Source organism: Squalius cephalus (genome assembly GCF_949319135.1).
Source record: "Squalius cephalus genome assembly, chromosome: 16".
Lineage (NCBI taxonomy): Eukaryota > Metazoa > Chordata > Actinopteri > Cypriniformes > Leuciscidae > Squalius > Squalius cephalus.
In genome coordinates, this window is record NC_137137.1 from 37,436,830 (window position 1) to 37,451,145 (window position 14,316).

Consider the following 14,316-nt stretch of genomic DNA (forward strand, 5'->3'; position numbering starts at 1 on the left):
GAGCTAAAATGTTTAGGGATAGGTTAGTAGTGATACTTTGTAATTGATACAGGACTTAACAGGTAATCAGTGTAGGGATGATAAGATTGGTGTTATATGATAATTTTTTCTTGGCAAGAACTGGTCAGAACTTTAGCAGCTGCATTTAGGCTTCAAATATGCAAGCTTAAGCAAAATATAATGTCTTATTTCTTTCTTTTGATTTTGAAATAAAACTTGACAAGGATGTATTCTGACAGGTTTCATTAGATTCACTCGTAGAGATTTAGATATCAATGATCTGTGCTTGTGAGGGAAATAGAGACAGATGAGGATCGCTGAGCATGTCTGATTTGCTGTTGAAAATTTAATTGTTGAACAGATGGAAAGGAAATGGCTCATGTCACAGAACCTGTCTCTCTCTCTCTCTCTCTCTCTCTCTCTCTCTCTCTCTCTCTCTCTCTCTCTCACACACACACACACACACACACACACACACACACACACACACATACACACACTCACATTCACACATACACATTTTTAAATGTTTGATATCGATATTAAATATCGTGCTTTTTTATCTCAGATGCAATCTAAATACTCAATTCATCTCAGTTCATCTCTAAGCAATGCATCACACACATTACACAAAAACAGCGTTTTCACACCTGTTTGGAGGTTGTTTTTTGGAACCTGATGTGTCTTCTCCTTTAATTCGGTTTGTTTTGCCATGTATGAACTCCGCAGTCATGCTCCGATCCGCACCATAATAATGAGATCGATCATGGATTAGATGAGGTCTCCATCTGAGAACCTCTCCTCCTTCTCATGTCACAGTAAATGTTGCCTCGCTCTCCTCAAAAAGTTGAACGTCAGCCTGGCTGCTTCCAAGGGTTTCAGTTTCAGTTTTATCTTTAAATCACCCAGCAATACAAGTGTTCACTGCTGAAGAAGCAAAGGTAGCTTTAATCATCTTTCTGCTTCAAGGAATAGCTTCTTGAGAGCGAGACAGGCTCCATGCAAGAGGTCACAAAACCTGCATCAAGAAAACCTTCAGCTGTTCATCACCAACACACACTGATTCTAAGCTTCCCCTAGCTAACCCATCATGATCCAGTCATCTTCTAGAAAGGAGGGTGAGATTTTGAAATCGAGCAATTTCTGTCTTTACACCTGCACTAGAACCGTGCTTCCCATTGTATATGTCTCCGCTGCAGGTCTCCATTATGTCTCTTTATTAGCATAAAAACTAAACCTGGGCTGTCATTTCGGTCGATGTGCCTATGTTTATCATGACCTGCATGGGGTGTTCAACAAAGTCAACTACCCAAGAGGAAAACCTATCCACTGTCAATATCTGAAACTAGGGCCATGGAGGAATACAAAGAGGATGCATTGTATTTGAGGTTCATTCATGTGTTCATCTACTTCTCCAGCTGCGACAAGTTTCTTTTCCTAGTGGAAAAGAAGGATAAGTTCTTTGGTCCATGTATTGACTACTGTTGTCTCAAGGCTATCACCACCTAGTGCCTGCTGCCATTGAACAGGGCATATCCAAGCTGGAACTTCGCAGTGCCTACATCCTGATCCGTATACATGAGGTGGATGAATGGATAACAGTCTTCATCACCAACTTAGCCATTATGAATGTATATTGATGACATCTTGATGTATTCGCCTCACTAGAGCCCCATCTCAAGCAGCTCTCATCAGGTGCTCCAATGTTTGGCTGAAAATCATCTATTTGAAAAGTAAGAGAAATATGAGTTCCATGGATAACTCTTAACATCAAGCAGTGGTAGAAGTCGACACATCTGACTCGGGAGTGGGAGCGGTTGCAACGGTTGTCCTTCCAAAATGTTTCCTTAAGTTTTCTTTTCCAGGAAGTTTAGCCCCAAACATTACCAGGAAGGCTATTTCAGAGTTTAGGAGCCAAATGTGAAAATGCTCTCCCTCCTTTAGTGGACTTAGATACCCTAGGTACTACCAGAAGCCCAGAGTTTTTAAAGAACTTGATGGATTGTAAGGCGATAGAAGATCGGTTAAATACACAGGAGCTAAAACGTCTTATTATAATGTCTAATGTCTTATTTCTTTCTTTTGATTTTGAAATTAAACAATCTGGAGATGTGTTAAATTGTGAGGGCATCTCCCATGCACAGATTTTCTACAGGATTAAGGTATGGGCTCTGGCTGGGCCCTTCCAAAATATTCATCTTTCTTTGGTGAAGCCATTCTTTTGCTGATTTAGATGTGTGCTCGGATCATTGTCATGATGAAAGGTGAAAGTTCTCTTCATTTTAAGCTTTCTAGCACAGCGGGTCCCAACCCTGAGCTTACGAGCATGCAGAGGTATAGCATAGAGGTTGGATGAAAAGGTTACAGGTTCAAACCAGATGAGGGTAATTACTTACTAACTTTTACAGATACACATTTTATAAAAAAAAAAATTTTGTAAAAACTACATTAACTGGGAAATGAACACAATTGTCGTAATTTAATCTAGCGTAACACTAATTACTTTATAAAAACAACCACATTTCCCTGCATAGTGGGGTCTCACAATTTTAAGACTTTGTGCTTGAAAAATATAATTATGTATGCTTAAGCAATATCTCAGAAATAGCACTATGTCTAGGCAATATCTCAGTAATGGTGATTGGGATATTGCTATCCGAGCACATATGCTTATAACAATTTTTTTCAAGCATAAGCACATATGCATATTCCTCCATTGTGGGAGCTTGTAAATCTGGTCATTTTTGTGTTTATAAGTTATTGTTTTACATTAATACATTGGGATATAGAGACCTACTTTATATTTGACGTCTTTTCTATATACTTACATAAAAATTGCCTTGCACCTATTTCAAATAGGCTGCTTATTGTATAAATACATGTTGTTTCATTGTACTTCTTACATTTGAAGTACCTACTTATAATTTCATATGTAGTTACATTATTGATGGTACCTCAACCCTAAACCTACCCAACTGCAATAGCAGATAATAGAAATCTGGCAAGAGTTTAAAACAACATGCAGGTTTTTAATAATAACATGTATGTACATAATAGTTAAACAGACCTACAGTGAGGAAAATAAGTATTTGAACACCCTGCTATTTTGCAAGTTCTCCCACTTGGAAATCATGGAGGGGTCTGAAATTGTCATCGTAGGTGCATGTCCACTGTGAGAGACATAATCTAAAAAAAATGATGATTTTTTAACTATTTATTTGTATGATACAGCTGCAAATAAGTATTTGAACACCTGTCTATCAGCTAGAATTCTGACCCTCAAAGACCTGTTAGTCTGCCTTTAAAATGTCCACCTCCACTCCATTTATTATCCTAAATTAGATGCACCTGTTTGAGGTCGTTAGCTGCATAAAGACACCTGTCCACCCCATACAATCAGTAAGAATCCAACTACTAACATGGCCAAGACCAAAGAGCTGTCCAAAGACACTAGAGACAAAATTGTACACCTCCACAAGGCTGGAAAGGGCTACGGGGAAATTGCCAAGCAGCTTGGTGAAAAAAGGTCCACTGTTGGAGCAATCATTAGAAAATGGAAGAAGCTAAACATGACTGTCAATCTCCCTCGGACTGGGGCTCCATGCAAGATCTCACCTCGTGGGGTCTCAATGATCCTAAGAAAGGTGAGAAATCAGCCCAGAACTACACGGGAGGAGCTGGTCAATGACCTGAAAAGAGCTGGGACCACCGTTTCCAAGGTTACTGTTGGTAATACACTAAGACTTCATGGTTTGAAATCATGCATGGCACGGAAGGTTCCCCTGCTTAAACCAGCACATGTCAAGGCCCGTCTTAAGTTTGCCAATGACCATTTGGATGATCCAGAGGAGTCATGGGAGAAAGTCATGTGGTCAGATGAGACCAAAATATAACTTTTTGGTCATAATTCCACTAAACGTGTTTGGAGGAAGAAGAATGATGAGTACCATCCCAAGAACACCATCCCTACTGTGAAGCATTGGGGTGGTAGCATCATGCTTTGGGGGTGTTTTTCTGCACATGGGACAGGGCGACTGCACTGTATTAAGGAGAGGATGACCGGGGCCATGTATTGCGAGATTTTGGGGAACAACCTCCTTCCCTCAGTTAGAGCATTGAAGATGGGTCGAGGCTGGGTCTTCCAACATGACAATGACCCGAAGCACACAGCCAGGATAACCAAGGAGTGGCTCTGTAAGAAGCATATCAAGGTTCTGGCGTGGCCTAGCCAGTCTCCAGACCTAAACCCAATAGAGAATCTTTGGAGGGAGCTCAAACTCCGTGTTTCTCAGCGACAGCCCAGAAACCTGACTGATCTAGAGAAGATCTGTGTGGAGGAGTGGGCCAAAATCCCTCCTGCAGTGTGTGCAAACCTGGTGAAAAACTACAGGAAACGTTTGACCTCTGTAATTGCAAACAAAGGCTACTGTACCAAATATTAACATTGATTTTCTCAGGTGTTCAAATACTTATTTGCAGCTGTATCATACAAATAAATAGTTAAAAAATCATACATTGTGATTTCTGGATTTTTTTTTTTAGATTATGTCTCTCACAGTGGACATGCACCTACGATGACAATTTCAGACCCCTCCATGATTTCTAAGTGGGAGAACTTGCAAAATAGCAGAGTGTTCAAATACTTATTTTCCTCACTGTATATGAAGTTAGGGGGGACCATAAATTCTACAATAAACTTAAAGTAATAGTTTAATTAAGAAAATCATTATAATAGTAATATTTCAAAATGTTTTTTTTTTCCGAAATGTTTTTTTATTTATTCAATCACCCCCACAGTATAGACAAGAGAATGCAAAATAATATTCTATACATTTTCATCGCTTTTGTTTAGCTTTTCTACAAAACGAATATTAACCTTTGATCACCTGAGGCATATTTTCCAAAATTGTATTGTCAAGTTGTTTTATGGCCGAAATGAAGACCTACACATTAATCAAGTCCCCTTTGTTTTACACAAAGCTTTCACGTGGTTTATGCAGAAGTCAATAGAACAATTACAGTATATGCACAATATATCTGTGACAAAACATATTCCTAATTGTTTATATGAATTATGTGATCCATTTGCCTCTGTCTGTTTCTGTTGGTGTGAACACAGGTTCATCAATACTACAGCTTTTTCCCAGAAGATAAAGTCCCTTATGTGAACAGTATTGGTGAAAAGCATCGAATCAAACAACTCCTTCAGCAACTGCCGCCGCATGACAATGAGGTTTGTTAGTACAGTCATAACTCAAAAAAGTTGAATACAAAAAAGCATAACAATAGCACATACCAATCGCACATTTATTCTTTAATTTCATCTTGAGGTCATCTTGTCTCTACTCATCTTAACTTTTGACTTCAAGAAGTATGCAAAATTATTTCAACACAATATGGATGTTTTTTTTTTGAGAAATAGAATTTAAATATAATTCATTAAGGAAGATTACATTCTTTGTTACAAGTCAGAGGTCAATTACTGATGCTTAGATGCTTAGCTCAGTTAAATTAATGTCTGTTCTCTTTCAGTCAGTCACGTTCAACATTACGTCAGAACGATTGACGAATTGGGATCTCGTCTGAGAGACCAATCACCTTAGAGTGTAACTAAATGAGCCAATACACATTGGCGTACAGCGATGCTGACGTCTCCATTCCCTCCTTCAGGGAATGGGGGTTACAATAGTAACCTAGACGTTTGCTAGACAAATGTGCTTATCAGAAATCAGTAATCTCCACTGGTACTGAATGCAATATTAACATGAGTGTGAGTGTACTCGTCTGGAGTAACTCCACCTTTACTACTCGTGTCCTGCATTACAATTGTATACATACATGAATAAACGGTGTGTTACTTTGGTCAGAAATTATCTTGTGATTTTTAAGTCAGATCCCAAGCACTTTGATAAAACAGTTGCCCCAATTTGCACTGTATTGTCAATTTATGAAGTAATGTCATGTTTTGATGTTTTCTGGGTGTTACAGAATCCTTATATTTGTGCCTGGTTTTTCAACCGTCTTGGCCCATAATTGTAAATTATTTACACAGGGCACTACGTAGTTAAACATAAATTATAGCCAGTTTCTGGTCTTTTGGGAAACTGTGTAGGTTTAATTCCCCATTTGCAGTTTTAAATGCAATTGCAACTGTTTACAGGTTAAAGATTTATTAATCTACAATCCTGGGATCTACAACAATATTTATGTAAAATTGTGCTTCATAAAACAAAACACCACTTGATGCTGTATGTTATAGGGATTTTACCACAGGTAGGGGGTTTTCTTAGGCAAAGAGGAGTAAATATTATACAAATAATATACACGAATATTATAAAAAAGCATATTTATTAATAGCAGTAATCTGAATAAATAATACCTGTGCAAAGAAATGTAGTTCATTCATAGCTTCATCATAGCTGTTTATGACTGAAAAGCAAGGTTTCTACTTGGCGCATTAGAATTGAATGTGCAGTCACAGGTGTATGTTCATCTGCATTTTATAACGGCATTGCATGAGGCTCATCCAATAAGATGATCTGTAATGATGCTTGCTTACTAATGATACTTTCTGACATCAGGTTCGGTACTGTACCTCACTGGATGAAGAAGAAAAGCGGGAATTGAAGATCTTCAGTAACCAGCGAAAGAGAGACAATCTAGGCCGAGGCACTGTCCGACCTCTACCCCTCACTATAACTGGAGCTGTATGTGAACAGGTACATGCCAGTACTAAATCACCGCAAGCCAGAGACTGGCACAAAATATAAGCGATTGGAACAAGACATGTTTTTTGAACCATTCATAACAATGCAGGCAGTGATAGTCTTTTAGTGGAGATATGCAAGCTTTTGTTTCTCAACCTTAATTATCTTAGAGAAGTGCACGTAATCTCTCCATAGCCGCCAGACCGGCAGTCATTTGCATAAATTAAACATTAACTCATCGACCAATCAACATCTTTTCTGGGCTAGTGAACTGGATTAACAAAAATGAGGAGCCATGCAGATGCAGTAAAAATGTTTTTGTATATATTTCAGTAATGATTGCATGTTACACTGCATATTATAGGCTGCACAATAAAGGCAGGGACACACCAAACCAAACGCCAAAGAACTAGCGCTGATGAAAGCCGACTGTGTTGTCTGTGTTACTGTTGTTGTCTCAAAAAGTCTGTGCTTGAATGAACCGAAAGGACTACAGGCGACTGTCAACTAGCGTGTGCGTTCCATGCCTGCGTGAAAAGGACATAACTGTCTATTTTAGTAGATATATTCGTCATTCTAACTTGGGAAGCGAACTAAGACTGCATGTATACAAACCATAAACAAAGCAATGCTTGCTTACCGTTCTGAATATCAAAATGATGATCACGTTCTTTATTCCACTTCACTCATGTTATTATGAAAATATTCGCGTAGTGGAATGCTCAGGTAAGATGACGTAAAGTGCCGTCATGACTTCTTTGCTCGCTTTCATCACTTTTGCTCTTTTTCTTGTTCGCTAAACTGAACAGCCAATCAGAGTTCTCTCTCTCACCGGCGGCCCGACGCCGATTCTGCGTTGAATTGGCCAAAAAAAACCTGACAGTGTCCGACTAGAGCCAACAGTGTGGAACACAGCGAAGTGGGTCGGCGCTCAGAAACGGAAAAGGTGTGTCCCTGTCTTAAGGTGCAACAAGCAGCAAATGACAAAATGTCCCTCTCACACAGTGCAGGGACCAGATCAATGGTGGCGATATTGCAGTGTTCGCCTCACGGGTTGGCCATGGCCTGTGTTGGCACCCCCACTGTTTCGTGTGCAGCATGTGCTGCGAGCTATTGGTAGATCTCATCTACTTCCAACTGGATGGCAAGATCTACTGTGGCCGCCACCATGCTGAACGAATTAAGCCACGTTGCTCAGCATGTGATGAGGTAAGCTGACCATGTAGAATCCAAGCATCTGTCCAATGGCTGAAATCAACCTTTATTCTGTTTGCATTCTTAAACATTCCAGTGGGTGACCTGTGACATGTCAGTACCCAGAAGCCCTGCTTCAGAATATAATATCCCTCACATAAATTGTGAACACAAATGCACACGCATGATGTTAATAAATCTCTCTCTTTCTGTAGATTATCTTCGCAGATGAGTGCACAGAAGCAGAGGGGCAGCACTGGCACATGAGGCATTTCTGCTGTTATGAGTGTGAGGCTCCACTTGGTGGTCAGCGGTACATCATGCGTGAGGGCCAGCCTCACTGCTGCAACTGCTTTGAGTCACTTTATGCAGAATACTGTGACTCTTGTGGAGAGCACATAGGTAAGGGAGGGCCTCCTTCAATCTGCATTTTTCCTCATGCTTCAATCCACAGAATTACTGCAAGATCAAACTAGGGCTGCTTTTACACTGCGAATCTTAATGCAGAGATCTAGGGCCGTATTCACAAAACATTTCATCTGACCACTATAGTCCCTTTCACACAGAGATTCCGGAAAATACACGGATAAAGTGACCCGGGATTTGACCCGGGTTCGTTTGATTTTGGTTCATTCACACTGCCAGTGATTTTCCAGAATCAGAGAGTGCGTTCACACACAACCCCCTAAAAATCCTGTAAAGACACGTGACATCGATGTGACATGTAATGTCTGACATTTGTGCTTTTTTCAGTTGCTTATAAACATATTAATGGCAAAGGTGTCATTACACTCTATTTAGCACAAACAGGGCTACCATAATATGTGAGCAACATGTATGTACAAGTTTGTATTTTTGAGATTAAACTGTTTATGCATAGTTATTGAAAAACAAAAAATGAAAGTTTCTGAAATAAGGCCACAAAACACATACTAAATATGTGTCCACAAGACTTGACTAATGGATGTTTTCGCCTAGAATTTTTTGTTTCAAAATGATGTGAAAACCATCCTGCTACTCTCAAAATTTAAATCAATGTATTGTTTTATGTGAATAAGACACTTTTTCTTTAGAAAGGCAATATGTGTGGGGGTGTGAATGATCATGAATAATGCTGTGATTCACACCTGAGAAGAAAATGACCTGCATAATGAGCTTTTCAGTCAGGTGTGTCACTGAGAGGGAACTAAAGCTATATTATTATCTTTAGGACAAAGATTATATATTGCTTTTATATAATCCTGTTCAAATAGGCTATATGGAATTCTACAAAATTGGTTCAAAGTTAGAGTTGGAAACATCATGACATTTTTTTGTCTTTTTCCACAAATTTTGTATGCATGGAAATAGGGCTGGGCGATATATCGCATGACGTTATGCGCATCTCGTCAGTAAAGCCGGTTCCTTGATTAGTAGTAAATCGCCATCACCTGCTTTCAGATGGAGCGGCATTTACTACACAGAGCCGTAGTTCACTGACAAGCTGAGCCATATCACATTAATTATCGCGGACGTATAGCTCTGTGTAGTAAATGCCGCTCCATCTGAAAGCAGGTGATGGCGATTTACTACTAATCAAGGAACCGGCTTTACTGACGAGATGCGCATAATAATGTCATGCGATATATCGCCCAGCCCTACATGCAAATTGTATAATATCCAAGGTAAACATTTCTAGTAATTATGCAGTTAATTATCATACTGTATTTTCAGAAAGTTTTTGAATATTTATCCTGTCCCCAAATTTGTCACTAATAAAACACAATAATACATAATTTAATGAGAAGACTTATATTGACCTATTAAGATTGTTTACATCTACCTTGTAAATATATTTTTTGCTATTTTATTAAAAAGTTTTCAGATGTAAATCCACAACAATTACAATTTTAACAAAATTTCAAGTGTAATCTTTCTTTGTATAAAGCATACATTTTATCATACGTATTACAAAGTTAAGGATTCATTAGTTTGAATATTGGAGCAAACACTATAATAACATCTTAGTTGATAATTCAATATACCTATTTTATTTTTGACAAAACATCCCATACTATATATTTAACATATGAGCCGAAATTGTCGAACAAAATCTTATTTGATGTACATTTCAAGTAATTATTTGGGTTTGGGCTAAACTCCTAAAATACGGGAATAACTCTGGGTGTTGGCTGAACTCCTCACTCTCTGCTGGGGATACTGGAATAACTCTGGGTTTGGGCTGAACTCCTCACTCTCGGCTGGGGATACTGGGAATAACTCTGGGTTTGGGCTGAACTCCTCACTCTCGGCTGGGGATACTGGGAATAACTCTGGGTTTGGGCTGAACTCCTCACTCTCGGCTGGGGATACGGGAATAACTCTGGGTTTGGGCTGAACTCCTCACTCTCTGCTGGGGATACGAGAATAACTCTGGGTTTGGGCTGAACTCCTCACTCTCGGCTGGGGATACTGGGAATAACTCTGGGTTTGGGCTGAACTCCTCACTCTCGGCTGGGGATACGGGAATAACTCTGGGTTTGGGCTGAACTCCTCACTCTCTGCTGGGGATACGGGAATAACTCTGGGTTTGGGCTGAACTCCTCACTCTCGGCTAGGGATACGGGAATAGCTCTGGGTTTGGGCTAAACTCCTCACTTTCTGCTGGGGATACGGGAATAACTCTGGGTTTGGGCTGAACTCCTCACTCTCGGCTGGGGATACTGGGAATAACTCTGGGTTTGGGCTGAACTCCTCACTCTCGGCTGGGGATACGGGAATAACTCTGGGTTTGGGCTGAACTCCTCACTCTCTGCTGGGGATACTGGAATAACTCTGGGTTTGGGCTGAACTCCTCACTCTCGGCTGGGGATACGGGAATAGCTCTGGGTTTGGGCTGAACTCCTCACTCTCAGCTGGGAATACGGGAATAACTCTGGGTTTGGGCTGAACTCCTCACTCTCCGCTGGGGATACGGGAATGGCTCTGGGTTTGGGCTGAACTCCTCACTCTCGGCTGGGGATACGGGAATAACTCTGGGTTTGGGCTAAACTCCTCACTCTCTGCTGGGGATACGGGAATGGCTCTGGGTTTGGGCTGAACTCCTCACTCTCTGCTGGGGATACTGGAATAGCTCTGGTTTGGGCTGAACTCCTCACTCTCCGCTGGGGATACGGGAATAACTCTGGTTTGGGCTAAACTCCTCACTCTCGGCTGGGGATACGGGAATAACTCTGGGTTTGGGCTGAACTCCTCACTCTCTGCTGGGGATACGGGAATAACTCTGGGTTTGGGCTGAACTCCTCACTCTCGGCTGGGGATACGGGAATAACTCTGGGTTTGGGCTGAACTCCTCACTCTCTGCTGGGGATACTGGAATAACTCTGGGTTTGGGCTGAACTCCTCACTCTCGGCTGGGGATACGGGAATAACTCTGGTTTGGGCTAAACTCCTCACTCTCGGCTGGGGATACGGGAATAACTCTGGGTTTGGGCTGAACTCCTCACTCTCCGCTGGGGATACGGGAATGGCTCTGGGTTTGGGCTGAACTCCTCACTCTCCGCTGGGGATACGGGAATAACTCTGGTTTGGGCTAAACTCCTCACTCTCGGCTGGGGATACGGGAATAACTCTGGGTTTGGGCTGAACTCCTCACTCTCTGCTGGGGATACGGGAATAACTCTGGGTTTGGGCTGAACTCCTCACTCTCGGCTGGGGATACGGGAATAACTCTGGGTTTGGGCTGAACTCCTCACTCTCTGCTGGGGATACTGGAATAACTCTGGGTTTGGGCTGAACTCCTCACTCTCTGCCGGGGATACGGGAATAACTCTGGGTTTGGGCTGAACTCCTCACTCTCCGCTGGGGATACGGGAATAACTGGTTTGGGCTGAACTCCTCACTCTCCGCTGGGGATACGGGAATAACTGGTTTGGGCTGAACTCCTCACTCTCTGCTGGGGATACGAGAATAACTCTGGGTTTGGGCTGAACTCCTCACTCTCGGCTGGGGATACGGGAATAACTCTGGGTTTGGGCTGAACTCCTCACTCTCGGCTGGGGATACGGGAATAACTCTGGTTTGGGCTAAACTCCTCACTCTCGGCTGGGGATACGGGAATAACTCTGGGTTTGGGCTGAACTCCTCACTCTCTGCTGGGGATACGGGAATAACTCTGGGTTTGGGCTGAACTCCTCACTCTGTGCTGGGGATACGGGAATAACTCTGGGTTTGGGCTGAACTCCTCACTCTGTGCTGGGGATACGGGAATAACTCTGGGTTTGGGCTGAACTCCTCACTCTCGGCTGGGGATACGGGAATAACTCTGGGTTTGGGCTGAACTCCTCACTCTCTGCTGGGGATACTGGAATAACTCTGGGTTTGGGCTGAACTCCTCACTCTCGGCTGGGGATACGGGAATAGCTCTGGGTTTGGGCTGAACTCCTCACTCTCAGCTGGGAATACGGGAATAACTCTGGGTTTGGGCTGAACTCCTCACTCTCCGCTGGGGATACGGGAATGGCTCTGGGTTTGGGCTGAACTCCTCACTCTCGGCTGGGGATACGGGAATAACTCTGGGTTTGGGCTAAACTCCTCACTCTCTGCTGGGGATACGGGAATGGCTCTGGGTTTGGGCTGAACTCCTCACTCTCTGCTGGGGATACTGGAATAGCTCTGGTTTGGGCTGAACTCCTCACTCTCCGCTGGGGATACGGGAATAACTCTGGTTTGGGCTAAACTCCTCACTCTCGGCTGGGGATACGGGAATAACTCTGGGTTTGGGCTGAACTCCTCACTCTCTGCTGGGGATACGGGAATAACTCTGGGTTTGGGCTGAACTCCTCACTCTCGGCTGGGGATACGGGAATAACTCTGGGTTTGGGCTGAACTCCTCACTCTCTGCTGGGGATACTGGAATAACTCTGGGTTTGGGCTGAACTCCTCACTCTCGGCTGGGGATACGGGAATAACTCTGGTTTGGGCTAAACTCCTCACTCTCGGCTGGGGATACGGGAATAACTCTGGGTTTGGGCTGAACTCCTCACTCTCCGCTGGGGATACGGGAATGGCTCTGGGTTTGGGCTGAACTCCTCACTCTCCGCTGGGGATACGGGAATAACTCTGGTTTGGGCTAAACTCCTCACTCTCGGCTGGGGATACGGGAATAACTCTGGGTTTGGGCTGAACTCCTCACTCTCTGCTGGGGATACGGGAATAACTCTGGGTTTGGGCTGAACTCCTCACTCTCGGCTGGGGATACGGGAATAACTCTGGGTTTGGGCTGAACTCCTCACTCTCTGCTGGGGATACTGGAATAACTCTGGGTTTGGGCTGAACTCCTCACTCTCTGCCGGGGATACGGGAATAACTCTGGGTTTGGGCTGAACTCCTCACTCTCCGCTGGGGATACGGGAATAACTGGTTTGGGCTGAACTCCTCACTCTCCGCTGGGGATACGGGAATAACTGGTTTGGGCTGAACTCCTCACTCTCTGCTGGGGATACGAGAATAACTCTGGGTTTGGGCTGAACTCCTCACTCTCGGCTGGGGATACGGGAATAACTCTGGGTTTGGGCTGAACTCCTCACTCTCGGCTGGGGATACGGGAATAACTCTGGTTTGGGCTAAACTCCTCACTCTCGGCTGGGGATACGGGAATAACTCTGGGTTTGGGCTGAACTCCTCACTCTCTGCTGGGGATACGGGAATAACTCTGGGTTTGGGCTGAACTCCTCACTCTGTGCTGGGGATACGGGAATAACTCTGGGTTTGGGCTGAACTCTTCACTCTCGGCTAGGGATACGGGAATAGCTCTGGGTTTGGGCTAAACTCCTCACTTTCTGCTGGGGATACGGGAATAACTCTGGGTTTGGGCTAAACTCCTCACTCTTGGCTGGGGATACGGGAATAACTCTGGTTTGGGCTGAACTTCTCACTCTCGGCTGGGGATATGGGGAATAACTCTGGGTTTGGGCTGAACTCCTCACTCTCTGCTGGGGATACGGGAATAACTCTGGGTTTGGGCTGAACTCCTCACTCTCGGCTGGGGATACGGGAATAACTCTGGTTTGGGCTGAACTCCTCACTCTTGGCTGGGGATACAGGAATAGCTCTGGTTTGGGCTGAACTCCTCACTCTCGGCTGGGGATACGGGAATAACTCTGGTTTGGGCTGAACTCCTCACTCTCCGCTGGAGATACGGGAATAACTCTGGGTTTGGGCTAAACTCCTCACTCTCAGCTGGGAATACGGGAAAAACTCTGGTTTGGGCTGAACTCCTCACTCTCTGCCGTGGATACGGGAATAACTCTGGGTTTGGGCTGAACTCCTCACTCTCTGCTGGGGATACGGGAATAACTCTGGGTTTGGGCTGAACTCCTCACTCTCGGCTGGGGATACGGGAATAACTCTGGTTTGGGCTGAACTCCTCACTCTT

At 43.4% G+C, this 14,316-nt stretch overlaps 1 protein-coding gene across 2 annotated transcripts in view; it reads left to right on the top strand.

Moving 5' to 3' along the window:
* Positions 1-14,316, top strand: part of prickle2a (prickle homolog 2a) — a 74,802-nt gene that overhangs the window by 33,633 nt on the left and 26,853 nt on the right. For both annotated transcript variants that reach the window (XM_079896347.1, XM_079896348.1), the window contains exons 3-6: positions 5,120-5,233; positions 6,582-6,719; positions 7,713-7,916; positions 8,117-8,303. In XM_079896347.1, the coding sequence (XP_079752473.1) occupies positions 5,120-5,233; positions 6,582-6,719; positions 7,713-7,916; positions 8,117-8,303 (643 nt within the window). The remainder of the gene's footprint in view (positions 1-5,119; positions 5,234-6,581; positions 6,720-7,712; positions 7,917-8,116; positions 8,304-14,316) is intronic.